Source organism: Clupea harengus, chromosome 5, assembly GCF_900700415.2.
Source record: "Clupea harengus chromosome 5, Ch_v2.0.2, whole genome shotgun sequence".
In the NCBI taxonomy this organism is placed as follows: Eukaryota; Metazoa; Chordata; class Actinopteri; order Clupeiformes; family Clupeidae; genus Clupea; species Clupea harengus.
Genome location: NC_045156.1, coordinates 8,987,321 through 9,010,431, shown reverse-complemented (window position 1 = coordinate 9,010,431; position 23,111 = coordinate 8,987,321). Strand labels below are relative to the sequence as shown.

Sequence of the window (23,111 nt, the reverse complement as noted above, 5' to 3'; positions counted from 1 at the left end):
GCATCTAGTAATGTATTTACTTCTCTGGAAACATGTCATTGAATGGGTTTGTTATTCAGTGATAAGGAGTTCTAAAGGAAGAGGTTGGGGTATTGACTTGAGTTTTTCTGAACAATCTGTCTGTCTGTCCTTCTGTGTTTTGTGTGTGTTTTTCACAGTTGTGTGGTCGATGAGATGGACTTCTCAAGTATGGAGCTGGATGAAGCCTTACGGAAGTTCCAGGCCCATATCAGAGTACAGGGGGAGGCCCAGAAAGTCGAGAGGCTCATAGAAGCCTACAGGTGAGCTCGACTTGCTCTCTCTCTCGCACTTACTCACACACACACACACACACACACACACGGGCATGCACACACATATACACACTAGGGTTTCCACTAGGATTTTTTCTCGCTGGTCCGGTGTCCAGACAGAATAATAACAGTAACAATTAAGTAAACCCTCTTAAACATTAGCCTCTTAAATGTAGGCTATTGCGAAACATCTCTAACCTGTAACACCTGTAGCCTTTAGTAAAAGGCTAAGCGTACATGGCATCAAACGTAGCCTAATAGGCTACCAGGTAACATTTTTATATTCTCCTTTTTTTCACTGCGGCAAAGTCCTCTGCTGCCCACTTCAAATCAAATGTGTCTGACGTGTCTCTGCAGCTTGCAATGCGCTTATAAGCCACTCGCCCTCTCCTCCAGAGACGTCGCAGTGCCGTCTTAATTAGACTGCAGAGAGGAGCCCCTCAATGCCGGCACGCTTGACATGGACAGAACACAGGCAGTTATAGCCAGCGTAGCCCAGGCAGGGTACGGCTTGCTGAATTCAGAAATGAGCACTTTGCAAGTTGTTGCAAAATTGAACCCCCCCCCCCCATAGCCGTGGAGCGCCATCGTCACTGCCACTACATGTCTTTTGTGCGCGCTTGGCATCAGTGAGAGGTGCGGCTGCTGATTCAGTCGTCACTTCAGGTGAAGTCGCACCCTTTTGGGGGGGGGGGGTTGTGGAAGTACTGTTGGCTGTTTCACTGCCAAAACACAAATATCCTGTTTAGGGATAGCCTACTACGGTATGGTTACGTTTGTATTAACATTATGACAGAACATTCTGACCAGTTTTAAAATTTAGCGTTTTTAAATCAATTTTATCAGGCAAAAACCAGTCAAAGGAAACCCTGATACACACATAGTATCAATCTTGCTCTGCATTGACTGAATCCTGTGGAAAAGAGGCCTTTAGTTTGTGTGTTTCGCAGTTTGCATTTCCCCTCATTTAATTGCAGTGATATGAAAAAAAACTAAGCATTTCTTCTGGCCTGAGAGAATGTGCTTCGAGCAGCACACGCAAAGCAGACAGTGGGCTGAGTGGATATTTCATCCTCCAATACACCAGGGGAGGGCAGAGACAATAACAACAACAACAGCAGATGATAATAGTCTTCGTTTTCCCTTGAGCTAGTCCACATGCAAGATTATTGCTGTCCTGCTGTTTAAACTGCTGAAGACTGGCCACATTTTCAAAAAACAAAGGGATTCCTATCGCTTTGAATCATTTCACAAAATGTCCGCCGGCCAGGGATGAGAGTGCCTCAGTAATTATAGGGAGGTTCTGTCGTGACAGCGCCTGGACCCAATTACTCACAAAACAAGAGGCACTATTGATTCTTTTGGAGTGATGATTCCTCATACTCGTTTGTTGTTTGTTTGTCTCATTCTCTCATTCGTACTTTTTTTTCTCCTCCCCTCTCCTCTCCCTCTTTCCTCCTTTTCACACTTGCAGTCAGCGTTACTGCATCTGCAACCCTGGCGTGGTGCGTCAGTTCCGAAACCCCGACACCATCTTTATCCTGGCCTTTGCCATCATCCTCCTCAACACGGACATGTACAGCCCCAACGTCAAACCCGAGAGGAAGATGAAGCTGGAGGACTTCGTCAAGAACCTGAGAGGTGAGAAGCGCCCGTGTGAACTCTGACCTTGCCGCAGTAATGGCCGAATTTGGTGCATATCTGCTATGGTTCAAAGCCTAGCCAGAAATTGCCCCCTGAAATATGAGTCTAAATATCAGTGTATCTCTACTGGCTGACATATTCCAGGGTCCCTGTTTAACATCCACATGCTTCTTTCTCCCCCTAACACACACACACCCACACACCCACATGCTTCTATGAGCAGCTGCCATCTTTAGAGTTGATCAGATGGACAGTTGATCCTGCCACAGCCTTCTTAATCCTGCTGTACTGGTTCAGATGGAAGATTAATGCATCAGTATAACATATTTTATACTGATGAGGTTTCCTCAACATCACTGATATCAGGCGGCAGGTCCCATACAGAAGTGAGAGTTCCTTTGATCTGCACTCGGCTACTTAGTAGTCAGGAGGCAGAGTCCATTTCATCCAGTTAGCACTTTCAGGATCATAGAATCAGTCCCTAGGAAGCACACGAACTAATGAAGTACCTCATTTGAAGTAGGAGTTGGTTTGAATGAATCAGAAATCTGCTAAATGTTAGAATGCTAAATGTAAATTGCTTTCCTTCACCCCGCATGGAAAGAAGAAAAAATAAAAAGCCTCTCCCAGTCATATTGCTGGTGTCCATGTTTTTTGGGGGGGGGACTGCTGAGTTTGTGAAGTTAGTGTACCCCCTCACTGCCTCTGCTCAGTGTTCTGTTGCGAGGGCAAGACTGATATCACCCCCAGGAAAACTAATCTCCTCAAGCCCCTTCTGTGTCTACGGTGCAAAAAAAACCCTGAACTTCTTAAATCGGCAGTATTTCAACCAAAAGGTACTCACCTAATAAAAATGTTCTCCAGAAACGCATTATGCCACTGACCGTCAACTATGTGTTCCGTGGTATCAGCAAAAGTACAGGTGCAATTTTTTTTCTCACTCTTATTTTCAAGCGAATACAAAGAAAACTGCTTCCCGGTTCTATTCAAATTACAGCGGGGAAAAAAATGTGCCCACTTCCTCTGAGACTGATGCGCAGAGATATGTCACAGCACAAGAGGCCCGTGGTTGAAGAAAGTCTAATTGCATTTCATGCCCGTGTGCTTGGTTGATAAATGGCCCCTCTCGCAGAGATAGGAGCGGTTTTGCAAGTCATGGACCGGCATGACAACTAAAGCAGAGCTAATATTTTGTCCCCCTCTCTGACGGCAACAAGGCTCTGTGTTTGTGGAGATTGCACCATGAAAAGCGCATTGTGTGTGTGTGTGTGTGTGTGTGTGTGTGTGTGTGTGTGTGTGTGTGTGTGTGTGTTTGTGGAGATTGCACCATGAAAAGCGCATGGTTGAAATGATTAATTTCCCCGTCTATTGGAGCAGGGTTAATTAGAAATCAGAATTGACCAGTGAAGGCATGAGTGGAAAAATAATTTCTCTGATTTGTCTCTGTGTGTGTGTGCGTGTCTCTGTGTGCGTGTGCGTGTGCGTGTGTGTGTGTGTTTGTGTGTCCATGTATGTGTGTTGAAAGGTGTGGACGATGGTGAGGACATCCCCCGTGAGATGCTGATCGGCATCTACGAGCGAATCAGGAAGCGAGAACTCAAGACCAATGAGGACCACGTATCCCAGGTGCAGAAGGTGGAGAAGCTCATCGTGGGCAAGAAGCCGGTGAGGACATACTAAGCAGAGTAACACGCAGTTCGAAGGTTACGTATGTAACCACGGTTCTATGAGTTTCGGATGACCGCCAGAGGCGGTGCTTACAGCACTGGATTTCCATCGCACGTACGTGCAGGTCGAGTGTTAATACCAACAAAGTCACCTGTGACCTGGGTGACGTCGTCAATGTGCGCTAGCACAAAAGGCTGTCTAACCCAGCAAGCGACCTCTTGACAATCTTCTCGTGCAAACTCCGAGTGACTGCCAAGGTCTGGCGGTCATCCGAAACTCATAGAACCGTGGTTACATACGTAACCTTCGTTCTATTTCGTTTCTCCTGACCGCCAGAGGCGGTGCTTACAGCACTGGATGACTAATACCAACAAAGTCATGAGGAGTGCCTACCCGCTTCTAGAGACGCCGTAACGGCGTAGGGAGTATCGCTGCCGCGACCGGGTTATGGGATACCACATTCACCCTGTAAAACCTAGTAAAAGTGCAGCCTGATGCCCAGGAGGCTGCCCTGCAGATGTCACTGAGGGGAACCCCCCTCAAAGACGCCCATGAAGCCGCCACACTCCTCGTGGAGTGGGCTCGGACCTGCTGAGGGGCTGGGGAGCCACTGTGCCTGTAGGCCTGTTGGATCGTCTCTGCAATCCATTTAGAGAGCCTCTGTCTGGATAATGCTTGACCCCTTCTTGGCCCTGTGTGGCAGACAAACAATGCGTCTGACTGACGGCAAGCTGCCGTTCTTGCGACGTAAGTCCTTAGGGTGCGCACTGGACACAACCGTTCTGCGCTCAGGCCCTGTTCTTCCGCCAGGGTGGACTCGAAAGCTGCCAGGCTGAGGGGCTGGTTGGAAAATGTGGAGGGAAGGGTCTTTGGGAGGAAGGCGGGGTTCGGCCACAGGGTGACCCCCTTGCCTTCAGGATGCCACTGCAGGCAATCCGTGCCTACTGACAAGGCGTGTAACTCCCCTACTCGCTTTGTTGACGTAATGGCTAGAAGAAAAGCGGTCTTCATTGAAAGCCAGCTGAGCTCCGTCGTCTGTAAAGGCTCAAACGGGGCTGCACAGAGTGCTCGTAGCACCAGGAGGAGATCCCACTGGGGCACCTGCCTCCGCTGTGGGGGTCTTAGTCGAAGAGCCCCCTTGAGGAACCGAGTCACCAGGGTATGGGACCCGAAAGTTCTGCCTTCTATCCGAACGTGCCCTGCGGAGATGGCAGCAGCCTTATGGTGGAGGGCGTGAGTCCCCGATCCAGAAGTGACTGCAAGAACTGTAGTACCGCTGGCAGGGGGCAGTGTGCTGGCTCCTGTCCCCGTGCCTGGCACCATTCCGTGAATATCTTCCACCTGTTCGCATAGAGGGCATTGGTGGAGGGTGCCCGCGAGTTAATGGTGAATACCACCGCCTGCTCACAAAGTCCTAGCAGTGGGTCCGGCCCCTCAGGGGCCAGACCCAGAGCTGTAGCCGAGACGGATCTGGATGCCAGATCTGGCCGCCCAGCTGCGATAGTAGATCCCTCCTCACTGGGAGGCACCAGGGTCTCCCGTGCAAAAGCTGGAGCAACCTGGGGAACCATACCCTCCCCGGCCACCGGGGAGCGATTAGTAGCAGCTCGTGCTCCTCTGTTTCCAACCTGTGCAAGGTGGGCCAAATTAGTGGCAGAGGAGGAAAAGCGTATAGCTGCCGTCTCGGCCATGTATGCGCCAGTGCGTCCCGGCCTAGCGGGCCTGGCTCCGAGAGGCTGAACCAGAGGGAACACTGAGTCGATTCTTGAGAGGCGAATAGGTCCACCTCTGCCCTGCCATATCGACCCCATACCGCCTGTACCACATCTGGATGGAGTCTCCATTCCCCTGGGTCGGGGCTCCCCCGGGACAGGAGATCTGCGGCTCTGTTGTAAGTGCCGGGCAAATACACAGCCCTCAGGCTCAATAGGTGCTGATGGGTCTCCTGCAAGAGCTGCTGGGCGACCCCTAAGCACTGCAGCGATCTGGTGCCTCCCTGGTGGTTGATATAATACACCGCTGACATATTGTCCGACCTGACCAGCACGTGCCTCCCTACTAGCGCAGGGAGGAAGTGCCTTAGAGCCAGCAGCACCGCCCGAAGCTCTAGCACATTGATGTGCTGCTGCTTCTGCTGGGGGCTCCAGCAACCTCTGGCCGTCTGACGCTGCCACACGGCGCCCCACCCCATCTGGGACGCGTCCGTGGTCACCACTTCCCTCCGGGAAGGAATAGCGCCCAACGGAACTCCCTGGGTCAGGTACTTCCTCCTCCTCCAAGGATGGAGGAACCTCCTGCAGCTGGTGGTAACCCTCACCAGTCTGTGTCTGTGCCGCACGTGATGGAGGCCCAGGCTGTTTAGCCAGATTTGGAAAGGCCTCAGCGCCAGGAGGCCTAGTGGGATCAGGGATGCAGCTGATGTTAGCATCCCCAGTAGGCGTAGGAAGGATCTCAGGGTCAGAGCCCTGTGTCCTCTGAAGCGCGCCACGAGCTGCTGGATTCCGTCGACCCGCTGTTGAGAGGGGACAGCCCTCATCGCCTGCGAATCGATGGCCATGCCCAAGAACCCAGTCTGCTGACGGGGAACTAGGGAACTCTTTCTGAGGTTCAGTCTGAGCCCTAGACCCGTGATATGCGCCATCAACGCGGCAACATCGCTGCGGGCCTGTACCTCCGACTGGGAGCAAATAAGCCAGTCGTCCAGGTAGGGCAAAATGCGCATTCCCTGGGCCTGCAGAGGAGCCAGAGCAGCTGCAACGCACCTGGTGAACACCCGGGGTGCCAGAGCTATTCCAAACGGTAGTACCCGAAATTGGTACGCCCGACCCTCGAAGGCGAACCTGAGGAATTGTCTGTGGTGTGGTGCGATTGGGACGTGGAAGTAAGCATCCTTCAAGTCGATGGTCGTGAACCAATCGTTCTTCCGAATGCTGTGCAGAACCTCCTTGGTGCGCAGCATATGAAACCTCAGTGTCTTGAGATGAGTATTTAAGTGCCTGAGATCTAGAATGGGGCGGAGCCCGCCATCCTTCTTTGGAATTATGAAATCGGTGGAGTAAAACCCACCTTCGTGTGTAGGCGCGTCGAGCTGTTCGATGGCCTCTTTTTGGAGGAGAGCGCCGATCTCCTGACGTAGGGCTAGGGCCTTCCCCGGGTTGGTGACGGTGGTGGTCTTGACCCCACGGAACTTTGGCGGTCGGCCTTGAAATTGGATACTGTAACCCTGAGACAGGGTTGCCAGTACCCAGGGGTCCGATGTCACCGCTTCCCAGCGCCTGAGATGTCGGCTGGAGAAGCGGCCGACCGCCGGTGTACTGCTGTCACTGCCTGCGCCCTCTCCCCCTCCGGTCCCTAGAGGGGTAACGGGCCGTGGCTTGGGCGCCCTATGTAGGGCGAAGTGTGCGGGTGGCGGGGGTGGGCGAGATCTGTCTGGCTGGCGAAACCTCTCTGACTGCCGTGTCCGCGGCTGGCTGACTGGCCACTGTGCGGGCGCCTCAGCTCTTAGTGGTGGGGGCCCGCGTCTAGTCTGGCTCCCCCGACGAAGGCTCGCAAACTGCTGCCTGGCCTGTATGTATGACCTGCACACTGCGCTCCAGGGCCTGCTGTGCAGCCTGACCAAACAACTCCCCGGGGACCACCGGGAGAGAACGTAGTGCCCTCCTGCCTGGCTCGGCTAGGGGGGATTGGGCCACCCATATCTGGCGGCGAGCTAAAGTCAAATATGACATTAGCCTACCGAGCTCTCTCGACATAAAGGCAAACGCCTGTAGCGAGGAGTCACACAACCCCTGGGACGCCAACGCATCCCCTGTGCCCTGCAGTGTCTGGGTGAGAGCCAGCATTAAGTGGGACATTGAATTCCCTATGCGCGCTGTACGAGCGGCTGCATCATAACACCTCACAATGAGGTCGTCTGTCAGCCGGCATTGTGGGCGGGGGCAGCGAGCATGGGGCCTAAGCGCCTCATCGGGGGACAGTATTAAGGCTGCCACCGAAGGCTCCACATTAGGCATCCTTTCCAGCCCATAGGTGGACGCCCCCTGCATGGCCGACAGGACCCTGCAGTTGGTGGGGAGGTTGGAAAATTGTCTGGGGTCTGCCCAGCACCTCTGCAGCTCCTCAATGTACGGAGCTGAGGGTGGGACCGCAAAGGCAGTCTGCTGTACCACGGTTCTAAAAAACACATTCTGGGGGGGCACCGCCACAGGGACCGGGTCCAGCCCCAAACGCGCCAACGCTGCCTTCAGGGTGGACTTAATAGAAAGCTGGCTAGCCTCTGGCTCCACCCCTGTACCCCGGGCTGTATCCTGGGAGCTGGTCTGAGAGTCGTGGGGGGCTGACTCGTACGACTCGGCCTCGTCTCCCTGTCCCATGTCCAAACTCTCTGACGCCCTTGTGGAGAGTGTATCTAGCTCCTGGGCACTCCCTACTGGTGACAGCGTCGGTGGTGACCGCTCCGCCTGATCGGCTGGTGGGGTTCAAGCGTGTACGCTACCACCCTGCCCTGTGTGTGTTGGAGGCTGCAAGTTGGCCAACAGCGCCTTAATACTTTCCAACTCTGTGGTCACCGAGTCCACCGTCTGTGCCAGTCCACTCTTCTTCCTCTTTGCCTTAACGGTGGTCTGCCGTGCAGTACTACGCCGATTAGTCGGCCGTAGCACTCTCTCGTGTGCCCCTTCATGGGGCTGTGCAGTGCCCGTCTCCACCTCCACTAATCTAGCTGCCCGAGCGGCTTAGGCAGTCAGGCTTAGGCAGTTACAGCTCATGCAGGCAAACTCCGTTAGCCCCTGTCTCAGATGCTCAACGCCCAGACAGGCGGGGCACTCCATATGGCCATCCTCTGGCTCGAGAGGGGCCCGGCAGCTAGCACAGATGGTTAACATCTTGCCCTGTACTGTCAGTTCTGGCTTCCAGCGAGAAGCACTTAGCCAGACTAGTATAAGCCCGATGGGGCTGTCTTCAAAGGCTAGCGGGCTAGCAGGCACGTGAGGGCGTGTACACCCCTGCTCTGCTCTAGCAATGAGACCGAGAGCGGGTACACTCAGGTCCGGTGTGAACAGACGGTCGTCTCTTCCCAACCGATGCTATCTTTAAGCCAACAGACTCATAAGGAGTCTTAACTTCTTCACAGAGCGAGACACACTCCGAAATGAAAAACAAAATATATTAGACCAGGCTACAAGAGTGAGTACACTCAGGCTCCGTATAATCCGACGGTGGTTCCCCACCGCCGCTAACTTAAACAAAAAGATCCGTAACAGAATCTTAATCTAGTAACAGAGCGAGACACACTCCGAATGAAAACAGAATCTATTAAACCAGGCTACAGAGCGAGTACCCTCAAGCTCCGTGCCATCCAACGGTGGCTTCCAACCACCGCTAATTTAAACAAAACAAAACCCGTAACAGAGTCCTACTTTAATCATAGAGCGAGACACACTCCGAATGAAAACAAAATATATTAAACCGGGCTACAGAGCGAGTATCCTCAAGCTCCGTGCTATCCAACGGTGGCTTCTAACCACCGCTAATTTAAACCAAAACAAAATCCGTAACAGAGTCTTACTTTAATCATAGAGCGAGACACACTCCGAAATGAAAAGCCGTGTCAAACCAGGCTACTGCGGCAGTGGAGCGAGCACACTCCACAGCGGCTGTCACAAACAAACTTACAATAACAAGTTTACCTACCTTACGACTCCGGTGCTGTAGACTTAGCTGTTAAGCTAAGTCTAGCTCTGTCCATCAACGTTCGTCTAATATGGCCGTAGCCTGCCGGGTAGCTGTCTAACTGAAGATACTAAGGACACTATATCCAGAGAAAACCGGCGAGAACACCGTTCAGCTGGGTTATTTCCACCTGTGCCGAGTGAGCGGGGCCGCTCCGGTCCAGGCTACACTTCAAGTAAGAAACAACCAGTTAGCTTACCCGCTTTGATGCGAACAAAAACAACTTCGAATAACGCAGTTTCTCGGAGGGTGAATATCCACTGCCCCGACCACAATGGGTAACGAAACTACTAGCGTCTTCCTCAAATCACGAATGTCGACCTGCTTTCGCGAGAAGATGCAAGAGGTCGCTTGCTGGGTTAGACAGCCTTTTGTGCTAGCGCACATTGACGACGTCACCCAGGTCACAGGTGACTTTGTTGGTATTAACACTCGACCTGCACGTACGTGTGATGGAAATCCAGTGCTGTAAGCACCGCCTCTGGCGGTCAGGAGAAACGAAATAGAAACACACACACACACACACACACACACACACACACACACACACACACACACACACACACACACACACACACACACACACACACACTCCATCTCCAGAGCTCTATTGTGGCTGACTAATGAGTCAGAGGGTCATGACACCTGCCGGTGATGACACTTCACTCTCCCATTCATTTGTCCAATGTGAGGGCACATCTTGCTCCAGGCCCTCCTCGCACCACGTGCTCTTCAGGTGACACCCGATGATGAAATGGAGAACTAAAGGAAATGTACTGATAGTGATAGAGGGAGAAAAACACCACCACCCCCATCCTCCAGCATGGAGGGATGATGAGAAGAGACTGGCCTGCAGGCAAGGTAGGCGCAGGATGGAAAAGCCTGAGCCAGGTACCTGTGTGAGAGGGGCTCTCGTAATGATTTCTAACAGCTGGATACATATTAGAGATTCTCTACTGAGTTTATACCAGGCTTTATGATGTGGAACTCTGATGGTGCTTTCAGAGAGAGAGAGAGAGAGAGAGAGAGAGAGAGAGAGACAAAGAGACAAAGAGAGAGAGATGTCATTTGCCTTTTTGAGGTGGTTCTAATGCTGTTGTGATGCTGGCGACATAATGGTGGTCCATTTGAGCCATGATGGCTTTCTATGGAGCCTTAATGACGCAGTGCAGTAGCTGTGCCGCTGGATGCTGGTTGTATATATCCCTGGTGCCTGGCCTGCAGTGGGGGCTTTGTTGACTGCAGTAATTGGGTTTCTCTGGCTGTGCTGAGACCCCATCATAGCCCCCCCTCCCAACCACACATGCACATGTGTAGAGCGCCACTCAGCAGCTTCTGTCATCATTAACCTCCCTCACAACCCACTCAGTATGGCACACAGAAGATAGATAGCACACACACACACACCTATACTTGTAAATACACACACACATCTATACAAGTAAACACTTACATACACACGACACACATAAGACAATTTGAGACAGCAAAACACAGACATAGGCATCCAAAACTGAACAAATTTACAGTATGACTAAAAATCACAAACTGATATAAACACAGATTATATACATATGTATGTATATGTAATATATGAAATATATATGTATATATTATTATATAAATTCTGGAGTAAGGATAAATACATGCTTACACAAATTGTACATAAGGATCACACACACACACACATGCACACGGTCTCTTTCAGACACACACATCACACACAAACACACACACATGCACACAATCTCTTTCAGACACACACATTACACACACACACACACACACACACACACACACACACACACACACACACACACAGACACACACACACACACACACACACACACACACACACACGCACACGATTTCTTTCAGACACACACCTCCTACACACACACACACGCACACAATCTCTTTCAGACACACACTTCACACACACACACTCACACACACACACACATGCAGACGATCTCTTTCAGACACACACCACACACATTGTCTCACCTCTCATCTGTCTTTCTCATATTCTTCTTTTCCCAGATTGGCTCTCTGCACCATGGCCTCGGATGTGTAAGTATCACACCACCTTCTTTAATGAATGTTTTCTGTTTGAAAGAAAACAATTAGCCAGCTGAGTGTTCATTCATGTTAAAGTAACACTATGCGACAATTTGACACTTTTTGAGATATGGTTTTATAGGCAACTAGTTTTGGTACCATCCTCAAATTCATTTTGATAGCATAATGTCATGTGAAGGACAGCTAAACACCTGTGTCTTCCCCACTAGCCATCCAGGATATGCCCTATGTAGTTCTGTGTAACGGGCTGGAACACCCTACAAAAATGGAAGAAAAGCTTTCACACGCATGACATTGCCAGCTATACTGCCAAAATACACCAGTTAGTGTGTTGGCAAGTTTCTATCAGTGTCAGCTAGGCTGTTGGTGGTGTTTGCAATGTTTTTGCATGCCTTTAAGGTAGTTAGTTTTGGAACAGAACTCCGTATTGCTGCTTTAAGAGCCAACAGAGTTAGTGTGGTTGAGAGGGATGTGAGTGTGTCTTCCTCTGTCTGGCTGCAGGTGCTGTCCCAACCTCACCGCAGACTGGTGTGTTACTGTCGGCTGTTTGAGGTGCCCGACCCCAACAAACCACAGAAGCTGGGCCTCCACCAGAGAGAGATCTTCCTGTTTAATGATCTGCTGGTGGTACGAGCACTAATACACACACACACACACACACACACACACACACACACACACACACGCACACATACCAGAGCTGCACAGAAGCGTGCACATAAAGCCATATGTACAGAAATGCAAAATGCGTGGATGCAAATACATCAACTCACAAAACATTAAAATGTACTGTATATTTAAAGACACACACCTACAAACACACACACACACACACACACACACACACACACACACACACACACACACACACACAAGAAAGAACAGCACACCATGCCCATGTGTCTAGCACTCATCTCGTGACTATTTTAGGGGTGGCTAACCATGCAGTTTCCCCACAGTAAACAGTACCAGATGGTGGTCCTAAAATGGTTACCTTGCCTTTCTCATCTAGGTCACCAAGATTTTCCAGAAGAAGAAGAACTCGGTGACGTACAGCTTCAGGCAGTCCTTCTCCCTATATGGGATGCAGGTGCTGTGCTTTGAGAACCAGTGTAAGTACCCCAGCTTTATAGATTTGACAGATATATCACCAAAAATACCAGGAAGTGGCGATGGTCATACGGCCTGAGCCCGTAAAACAGGCAAGCCCAAACGTGTTTTGTAGGTACTAAAACTGTTCAGACTACATTTACCTTTTCTTCAGGATGTTCAGGTGTGAAAATGTAAAAATGTATTATGATGAATATAACCATTTAAGCATAATTATAGATATTTCTACATGAATAATCATCTTCCTGAAGACAAGCAAATACTAAATAAACATGAGTGCACCCTGAAGCACCCATTCCCTCCATGGAATCACAGCACGTCTGACTGTTCATATCCTTCCTGCTCTTAGCACTAGTGTTTAATGGGAAGTTGTAAAAAAGAAAAAAAACAAGCCAGTTCTTCTACCCTCTGGCCCTCTCTCTCTCTCTCTCTCTCTCTCTCTCTGAGTGCCTCTCTCTCTCTCCCTCTCTCTCTCTCTCTCTCTCTCTCTCTTTCTCTGAGTGCCTCTCTCTCTCTCTATCTCAAGTGCCTCTCTCTCTCTCTCTATCTCTCTCTACCTCTCTCTCCACATGTTAATGGAGGCTGTGGAATCTGCCCCTGCTGAGCTCTCCCCCCTCCCACCTCCCCGTTTTACAGATTACCCCAATGGCATCCGGCTCACCTCCGCCGTCCCAGGTGCCGACATCAAAGTCCTCATCAACTTCAACGCGCCCAACCCACAGGACCGCAAGAAGTTCACCGACGACCTGAGGGAGTCCATCGCCGAGGTGCAGGAAATGGAGAAATACCGCATTGAATGTGAGCCCATGGGTTTTTAAGTTCTTTTCTGAGCATGCTCTGGAGGGCTTAGAGACTAAAATAACATTTCTCATCTCACTTTGTTTACACTGTGTGTGTGTGTGTGTGTGTGTGTGTGTGTGTGTGTGTGTGTGTGTGTGTGTGTGTGTGTCTGTGTCTGTGTGTGTGTGTGTGTGTGTGTGTGTGTGTGTGTGTGTGTGTGTGTGTGTGTTTGTGTGTGTGTGTGTGTGTGTGTGTGTTTGTGTGTGTGAGTGTGTGAGAGAGAGAGAGAATGAATATGTGTGTGGCTGTGTATACTTTCTACAGTCCTGCTGGAGACAGAGACGTGTGTGGTGGGGTGTGTGCTTATTGAGAAATTGTGACTAATGTTTCTTTATGTGTTTTTTTTCCCCATCATCTGCAATGAACAAACACTGTGTTGCTTATGTATCGGTGTGTGCTGTTGATGGTGTGTGACCTGATGTGTGTGTGTGTGTGTGTGTGTTCTGTCTGTCCACAGCCGAGCTGGAGAAGCAGAAGGGCGTGGTTCGGCCCAGCATGTCGCAGAGCTCCGGCCTGAAGAAGGACGCGGGGAACGGCAACCTGAGTCGCGCCAGCCTCGACGACAGCTACGCCATGGGGGAGGGCCTTAAACGGAGCGCGCTCAGTAGCTCACTGCGTGACCTCTCCGACGCAGGTGAGACTCAAGGTCGTCAGTGTTGAGAAGGAGGCGTAGACTTCCTCCTCCTGTTAGGTTAGATCCCACATCCTCTGTAGGAGCCCCACTTGTAAAGCCTCCAGTCGCTTAGCTGGGTCCCTCTGTAGCGAACGACCGCTGTAAATTAATCTAGTGTGCTAATGTAGCCTCTGTCCGCTACTTTGCTACTATTCCCATCCTTCTGTAGGAATATCGCTGGCGCGATGCTGACCTTCAAGACATAAACTGTTAGTGTTTTTAAAGTCTGAAACTCACTGGAATAAAGTGCATAGTCCACAGTATTCTGTAATCTTGCCCAAGTGTGTGGAGTAGGTAATGCATACTTCTGAGGCGGTCACTTCTGTGTCTACAGTTTTGATGAATATATATGAAGAGGGCAAGAATACTCAGAATACAATTTCCTCTTGATTTGCCTTATTTTTCAATTATTTTTTTGTATCTTTGAGTTCAGAGGCAGGGGAAGTGGTTTCCCTTTTCTTCTTCTTTTTTTCTTTTGGTTTTTGCTGATGAATGAAATTCTGTTATCAGACTGATCGTCTTCCTAAGTTTCATTTCATGTGAATGAGACACTTGGCGCCTCGACTCACCGCGTTTACATTTTTATGAACCCTGTGATCATTTCTGTTTCACTTGTTTCGATAACATGACGCATGAGATTTTATCTCGGCTGAAAATGCTAAATGAACTAATGGGGAAGAATATAAGAAAATCTACCAATTTAATTACCACATTATGTGTCGTTTATGGTTTAATTATGATAATTGTGATCAGAGATCACTCCCCGACGTGTGCTCTATTTGCAGATTAGGACTAGATTTAAAGATTTTTCCAAACGCTGCATTCAAAGCTTTGTCTTGCACAGCCGAGTCCTGCTCACACATCTACTGTTGGGAAAGCTATTACCTTCCTTGGGTTGAATTTGGAGCTCAGATTGGATTTGAGATTACTCCGACAGTGTTCACAAGAGAGGTTACGATTACGTTCTCTTTATTTGTCATACACACACTTTCAGTGAGCAGTGAGATTCCACCTCTTCCACCTAGCTGTTGGGGATTAGGTGCATCAGCTGTGGATGTTGAGGGAAAACACTGTTCGTTTACTCTCTCCTCCCGCATTCTTTCTGACGGTCCAGGGGATCAAACCGCTTCTTTATCCTTTAGGCCACAGCTGTCCCCTGCTCAAGGGCACTTGGGATGCGGAAGATATTTAAAATAGATATGATCACTTAAATAGAAATTATCACTTAAATAGATATGAACCACACCACCAAGACTCTCCTGCAGATCTCCCTCACTATTTTACTTGCATCTCATTTTTATGGGTATATCAACGGTACAGTTTAGGCATATCTTTGCATTAAAGCTATACCATGATTTACGTAGTATAATAATAAAATAAAAATTTGATTTACCCACTGCTGTGAAAAAAATATTCAGTACTTTCTCATATATACGAAGACGTGTCTTGGACTTGACTCTGGGTCTTATTATTTGTCCAAATCCTCCTGTCCCTTACTCTAAAGTTCAGATGTGTCTCCAAAGGCATCCTGCCAGTTGTGCCAGAGAAGTTCTTGTTGTAGTGAAGCTAGTTTTTCCTCTCTCTCCTTCGGGTACTAGGCTCTCTAGTCCGCTGCCATAGAAACAGCAGTGCAATTGATGACGTCCTCTTCTAGCTGCCTGCTCTTCCTCCTCTTCCTCCCGATTCACCTCCTTGCTAGATCCTGTCTTCTGTCCTCTCCTCTTCCCAATCTCCCTCTCCTCTGCTGGGAGTCATAGCAACCCCCCCCCCCCTCCCCCCTCCCCTCCCATCCCCTCTATGTTGAGAGACAGCTGGTGTGTTGTAAAGTCTCTAACCTGTGGTGTTGCATGTCCTGGGCAGGCAAGCGCGGCCGCAGAAGCAGTGCAGGATCGCTAGACAGCACTATGGAAGTAAGTACAGTAGAAGGCCAGACATGTCCTGACCATTTCCTCTGATGGTCATGACGATCATGATGTGTACTATGAAACACCATCTTTTCTTTTTTTTGCCATGTTGTCTTTCTGTTTCTTTTGCTCTGTACTGGTAACCGTCTGTCTGGTCCCAGTGTGGTTTTCAATGCTGGTGTGGATTCTTGTGCATGCCTTGGCTGCCTGGTATGAAATGACACACACAGCTCGTGTTGGGGGGGGGGGGGGCACTCTGGTATGAGTGATGTTAACCACCCCCCACCACCTGCCCCCCCCTTCCGATTTCTTGTTCACTTTAGTCAGCATGTTTTTAACCAATAACCTGAAACTCAAACCCCTATGCATCGAGTGGACTGGCTCATGGATATATTTCAACCCTCGCTCTCGTTCTTGGTGTGGTTTGCCTTTTAGTTGTTTTCACCTTAAGTTTTTGTTCGCTGTTTATTCGTCTTCTTTGAGTTTCACTTGTGACTGTGACTGTAGTGAAAGCCTGCAATGCCTGTTATGAAGTCATAGCTGTGTGTGTAGGGGTGGTTGGGGGGGGGGGGGGGGCGTTCAAAGTGAGCATTCGTCAAGATTCTGTCCAACCTTGGTCTTGTGCTCCCCCCATGTCCCCCTCTCCCCGCAGCCCTCCCCACCTCACCCCACCTGTCTGCCACACCTTTGAGGTCGGAGCAGAGCAGCTTCAGCCGTAAAAAAAAACAAACGCCCAAATTAGGACCATCTCCAGATATCATTCATCGCAGCCAAACTCTTTATCACAACCACAAAATGGAGGTCAGAGAGGGGACCCGAGCAGTGGAGTGGCAGCTTCAGTTTGTAGCCCGTAGCTTTAATCAAGATTAAATCCCTCCTCTCATCCCACCGCCCCTTGAGCTGGGCTCAAAAACAGTAATTAGGTAAAGGAGAAGCCCTGGCTCTGAGTTTTATTAATGCCCTGAAAAAAAGAGTCTGCAGCCTTCAGTTCACACACACACCGACTAACCGTGGAGGGACTCTTGCCTGTTCTCAGCTTCTGCATGTTTTGCATGGCTATCCAGAGTCTGCCTCGTTCATTTGAAAAACAAGAAAGGAGAACACTGACTACTGCACTACTACTTGCTTCTGTGATGCCTGTTTGTGTCTTTCTCAGTTTGCTGTGTTCACACATTCACAACATATTCATGTGATGGTGAATGACATAGGGAAAAACAACTACATTTTTACCATTTAAATAAGGAATAGGCTATAGTGATGTTTCCACATAATGATTTTTACTTGTGGGTTTGTCAGTGAACATTATATGTATAGAATTCATTTTGTATTATTTATCGGTGTGCAACAGGAAGTCTGTCTGCTGTGATCATGTTTGAAGGTTTATCAAACTAGAGGGATCATGTAGATTCAGGTGTATTCAGTTTAAGTTTATGGTCACTGCTAATTAATGCTGAGAAGAAAACAAAAACCTCTTAAATAACTCCATTGCCATTAGTCTGCAGAGAAAACACAGTCACACACACACACACACACACACACACACACACACACACCAGAAGTCCAGGAATGTAGAATGACATCAGTGCTACAAAAAGCCTTCTAGAATGAAGTCAGCTCAAGGTCGAGAGGATTCATTAGCACAGTGTTTACAAATGACAAGTTAAACAAGCAGAAACTCATGTGAGCTCAACTGAACACATCACCTCGCTGACATATTTGGTTTTGCTTTAATGGTGGGGGTGAAAGCTCTGTGAGTGTGTGTGTGTGTGTGTGTGTGTGTGATGTTGTGTGACATGACGTGACGCGGAGTGTGCTCTCTCCCCCGCAGGGTTCCATCATTAGCAGTCCTCACATGCGCCGGAGACCCACGTCCAGCCGCGACTGCCCGTCCCGCAATAGCGGGCACGCCTCCCTCCCCAACTCCTCCTCCCTGCTGGGCTCCCTGTTCGGCACCAAGAGGGGCAAGTCCCCGCTGCCCCCCCAGGCCCCGCCCCCCCCTGGGCACCCCACCCTCATCTCGCACACGCCCCACCCCACCAACCTGCACCACACGGCACGGGATGGGGGGCCGGTCGTCACGGAGACGCAGGCGCAAATGCACACGCACCACGGCCAGTTCTGCACACTTCAGCAGAACCCGCCGCCCTACCACCACCACCATCACTACCACCCGCCGACTAACCTGCAGCACACGGCCCACCAGTACCACCCGCCGCCGGGCTCCTCCTCCTCCTCCACCACCCACGCCCACCCCCCGCACCCGCCCCACGGCCACGCGCCGCTCCCGCCCCATGCCTCGCACTCCCAGCATGCACCTCACCACCACAGCCAGCCGCCCCCCTCCGCCCCCCCGCCGGCCGCCACCAAGCCCAAGCACAGCGGAATCAGCACTGTGGTATAAAAAGAAGAAGCCTGCTCCACACACACACACATACACACACACAAACACACACACACACACACACACACACACACACGCACACACACACACAGACACACACACACTTTAAAACACACACATACAAGTTCTTCTGGGACAGTTACTGGCAGCGGACACCTGGCAGCAGCCAAGATGAGCACACACTTGCTGGTGCGCACGTGTGTGTGTGTAGGTGAGAGAGAGCGATTTTGCTGGCTGCTGGCTGCTGACCAGAGGAAAAAGAAAATAGATGGTCAGCTGGGAAGTGATTTTTTTTTCCCTGTGGGGACACAAATGACCTCTTGACCAGTCTGGATTTCATTTCATCAGGTGCGCTCCCTCCTCTGCGAGTCCCGGCTACCTGCGTCAGGACATTTTCAGAAGGCAGTTTGAGCCCTATTGGCCTCGTGCCCTCACAGTCCTCAGACTCTCTAGCCTACCGAGCTAAGCTAACGTGACTGTTCTCTCCAGCTCGCTCTACGCTCGTCCTTCTAGAAGCTGTTTCACTAGTGAAAATAGACATCTCTCCTCTCCTTGATGAACAACTACAACAACAACAACGACAACATAAAAAAGCAATGTGAAGCAAGTGCATGCACAAAGACCATGGCAACTGTTTCTCTTGTAATAATTACTTATCTGGGCTTCTTAAAAGCATTATAAAATATCCTGAGTACTAGTTTTTTGCAGAATCTGGTAATGTCTCATAAGAGTGATTTTTAAAACTGGCTCGGGTTGTGAAGGAACATGACATGAGAGAAGATGCTGAATGGAAATCGGTTACAAAATGTAGGTGTTCCAGTATTTAATGTAGCTGTAGACCAGAATTATCTGTAATACCTGTTAGCAGTAATAAATGTGCCAACTATTCAAGCAGTAACTGATTTAGTAAAAAAAAAGAAAAGAAGAGACTTGCTTTGTGTATATCATGCATATAGTATTTTGTAAAATAATGATAATAATATTATCGACAGTTATTATTATTGTTATAGAGCAAAATCGTATGGAGGGAACCAGTTGGAGTTGAGCTGTCAGTATTAAACCTATAGAGAGTAAGAGACACACATAGATAAGTTAAAAACCAGTGGAAGTGATATTCTTGGGTAGGCAGTTCAATGACCTGGACAATCTCTGGTTGCCTTGGAATCACTCTCGACTCTTGGAATATTCTAGAATGCTAGTTTGCTGACCACACCCCTCCACCAATACCACCCATTTCAGTGTAAGTTGCTCTGTCAGGAAGAGAAGCTCACAAACAGGAATATTGGTGGCTGAGGGTTTTGGGGTGCAAGGAGGAATACAGTGGGGATTGTGGGGGAGGGGGGCATTTGGTGGAGTCTCCATTAGTTGGAGACTCTTGGGCAGTGACACAGCAGTTTCTGTCTGTGCACAACGGTTTTATTTTTTTAACCTATTTTTTTAGAAACGAATATATAAAGAAAAAACAATGAAATACTGTACATTAAAGAGATGATGTATATGGTTGTAAGATGGTGTGATTACGGAGGCTATTTTGGAGATAGCATTAGGGTTTATTTTGCTGAAGAGCAGAGCAGAGAAGGGTAGGGTGGGCCATGTTTTGTTCAGTTTTTTTTTTTTTTTTTTTCTTTCTTTCTTTTTCCTTGTTTTGTGTCCGCGGAGAAGGATGAGAAACACGCAGACTGTGCCCCCTCCCCCACCTCCACTACCACGACCCTCCACCAAAGTAAAGAACGTGACTTTCCTTTACATTTCAGAATTTCTAGCCTGAAGTTGACTTTCTCAGCTGGCTGAGTTTGCTCCTCGCAATTCCCTGATTTCACTGTGTCCCAACTGAAGTTTTTTTTAGTGCATCCAAGGATCACTTTGATTCTGTCCATAGAGAAACCCTCTGAATGCCTTTCACTTTAATGTAGAGAGAACAGCGACTGGTGTACAGTACACGAGACCCAATAGGGTGTAAATGTAATGGTATTTTCTAATAGTGTACAGACTCCATTTCACCTTTTGAATATATTTAAAACATCAGTGAAGTTGATGTGGGCCTTCTTTCGCAGGTCCTCTCATTTAAGCCGATATAGGACTTATGTCCCGGCTCACAACTTACAGTGGACTGTATCTGACCCTGGTTCTCTGGAGCGCATCTACGCCAGAACCAGGCCTGACCTGGGCCAGACCTGGGCCAGAGTATCAGCTATCTTGGTAGAGATGGAGGGATACGGTTTAATAACTGATGAGCTTATCAGGTGATGTGTCGCAAACAGCACTTGTTTCACCTTATGAATTTTCACTTTATGAGTAGTGATCTGCGACTAAATGTAGTCCCCTGGTCATTTAACCGGGGCCAGTTTTAGTGTTTTCCTGAGATTTTCTTTGATATACCTTTTTCCTTTTTGTTCTCCTTTTCTTTGTTGCTCTTTTTTACTGATTGGTTGTGCAATATGTATCAGTTTTACTCTGGTTGGTGTCTCTGTTTTATGTTGCTGTTCCTTACCCCATAAACATGTTTGTTTCAGTAACCTGCAAGGGTTGCTTTCGTTTTGCAGAACCGGCTCTTCACAGAAATGACGAGGAATGTCAAAGAAAGTACTCTTGCATGTAACATTATATTGTAATACTCTTCTCTAAATATTGTATACTCCCACAAATATATCAGTGTTACAGTGGACTATTGTTGAAATTGAGTGATAATATTAAAAAGACTAGTAGACTTTCCACCGATCTGAAGTCTTTGATTGAGTTGTTTATTGCAGATGAGGATGGATTTGGGATGATTTTGATCCCGCTGCAGCACTCACTGAATGAGGTTCTCTTCATCAGTGTGTGTTTATGCCAGCCAGATCAGTTACATGGCAATGACTTTCATATCAGTCAACGAAAGAGGAGTGCAGGCCTAATTCAGCCCTGACAATAGCACAGTTTGCAAGACATACACAAGTATGCCGCAATCAAAGGAAGTTGTGGTCAACGTAATTGATGGCTAACCTCTTAAATCCAAATCTTAGCTACTTAACCAGAATGAATTAAAGTCATTATAGAGTCATCAGGTAGATCTAAAGGCATAGTCAGTCAAATCTGTAGAGGATCTAGAATCTCCTATCATTTATGTTTACACAATCAATTTGTAATCTATATTGAATGAAGAAACTAATTATTATCTATTATTATCAAACAGGAAGTACTTGTGAAAGGAATTCATAAATTATGTCTGAAATATGTTTTATATATGTTATATATGTTTCAAAACATTTTGCGACAAATAAAATATCCTAAATCTTTGTTTATTTGATTTTCATCAGCGTTCTAACGTCAACATATGATTGTTCAGAAAAGAAATTGTGATATGAAGCACACATGTTGTGGTCTTTTGGCTTTGTACAGATCAGTTCAAACCACAATTCTCAAAGCTGTGCATGCAGTTGCTGCCTATCTTCTCTGGGTTAACTGTAAGTTAAATGAAATGTAACTTCTGTTTTTTTTTGCCCTCTCCTCAACCTGTTATCAGTTTGTTTGCATTTTGTGTTTGTCTATCAGTCTTTTTTAAGTGTCATGTTCCTCCACATTAGGCAGTATGTTGCTTTGGGCATGTATCTCCTTCATTTACCCATTGTAAATTAAGACCATCGATGCACTTATGTATATGCGTAATGAAGACTGTCCTCATGTATATACCTGTAAGTCAAGTTGACGAACATCTCAAGGAAAGGATACCAAGGATTCTGGAGGGGCACTGAAGGGGTGGAAACGTGGTTCAAAATGTGTATATAGTGTGTATCATATTAGTATTCTATGTCAACCATAACATCGAAAGGTGCATTTCTCCCCCCCACCCCCCACCCCCCTCTTTTGAGGACTACTATCAGCGTAATGTCTTCTGCTACCAGGTGTACCAAATTGTCATAGGAACTGCAGTGTCTTAAAAAAATTCGACTGTTACATAACCATGGCTTCTCCCCATTATTGTCCTCAGAAAATCCTATACTTTTGCCCCCAACTCATTTTATATTTACGACAACAACAGAGGGGAGGAGGACATTCATTTTCATAGTTTGTTTCTAAAAGTAGATGACGAGACCCTGTTGATGTAACACTTAAAAACTGTGACCATGTTGAGAACACAAAATAAAAATGATATACTATATGTAAGGTCTTGTATCTGTCCTTCTGAGGGAACTGAGGTGACTGGGGGGGGCAGTGGCAAATATGTTTTTTTTTCATTACAGCAAATTATTGGAATTAAATGAAGATTGGAAGCCGGTGAACATTGGAATCCAACAGGAGTAGGTGTTGTGTGATGCATCTGAGTATTGTAGTTATATCATGCATTAGTTAATATCCTGTGTGTAGAATAATGACTTGATAATGGTTAAATATGTCTCACATAAAGCATAAATACAATGGCTTCACAGTGTTCACAATAGGCACGACAACATGTCAAGCTTTTCAGTGACTGATCTCTCAGGTTTTGTCAGATAATATGGCTAATACATTCCTCAGTTAAGAAGATTCTCTTTCTCCCTCCCTCTCTCTCACTCTCTCTCTCTCTCTCTCTCTCTCACACACACACACACACACACACACACACACACACACACACACACACACACACACAATTGAAACTGACAAAGTGTCATTGTCTTTCCATTTGTCCATCTTGGGTGAGAGAGATTGTATGAGGGGGGTGCACTGCGCAGCTTTGCGGCTAGACTGAGTCATGTGTCTGTCTCAGCTGGCCTGCTGGGAGATTGAAGAGGCTTATACATCTGATT

General features: G+C 48.1%; 1 protein-coding gene across 8 annotated transcripts in view; it reads left to right on the top strand.

Annotated features, from left to right (window-relative positions):
• iqsec1b (IQ motif and Sec7 domain ArfGEF 1b) overlaps window positions 1-22,483 on the top strand; it is a 196,159-nt gene extending 173,676 nt beyond the window's left edge. For 7 of the 8 annotated variants that reach the window (XM_031567598.1, XM_031567597.1, XM_031567601.2 and 4 more), the window contains 10 exons: window positions 159-281; window positions 1,768-1,934; window positions 3,463-3,602; window positions 11,379-11,408; window positions 11,919-12,044; window positions 12,430-12,529; window positions 13,164-13,325; window positions 13,825-14,001; window positions 15,901-15,950; window positions 17,773-22,483. In XM_031567598.1, coding sequence (XP_031423458.1) covers window positions 159-281; window positions 1,768-1,934; window positions 3,463-3,602; window positions 11,379-11,408; window positions 11,919-12,044; window positions 12,430-12,529; window positions 13,164-13,325; window positions 13,825-14,001; window positions 15,901-15,950; window positions 17,773-18,345 — 1,648 coding nt within the window. In that variant the 3' untranslated portion in view covers window positions 18,346-22,483. The remainder of the gene's footprint in view (window positions 1-158; window positions 282-1,767; window positions 1,935-3,462; window positions 3,603-11,378; window positions 11,409-11,918; window positions 12,045-12,429; window positions 12,530-13,163; window positions 13,326-13,824; window positions 14,002-15,900; window positions 15,951-17,772) is intronic. The other variant, XM_031567603.2, reaches the window with a different exon arrangement.
• The last annotated feature ends 628 nt before the right edge of the window (window positions 22,484-23,111 follow it).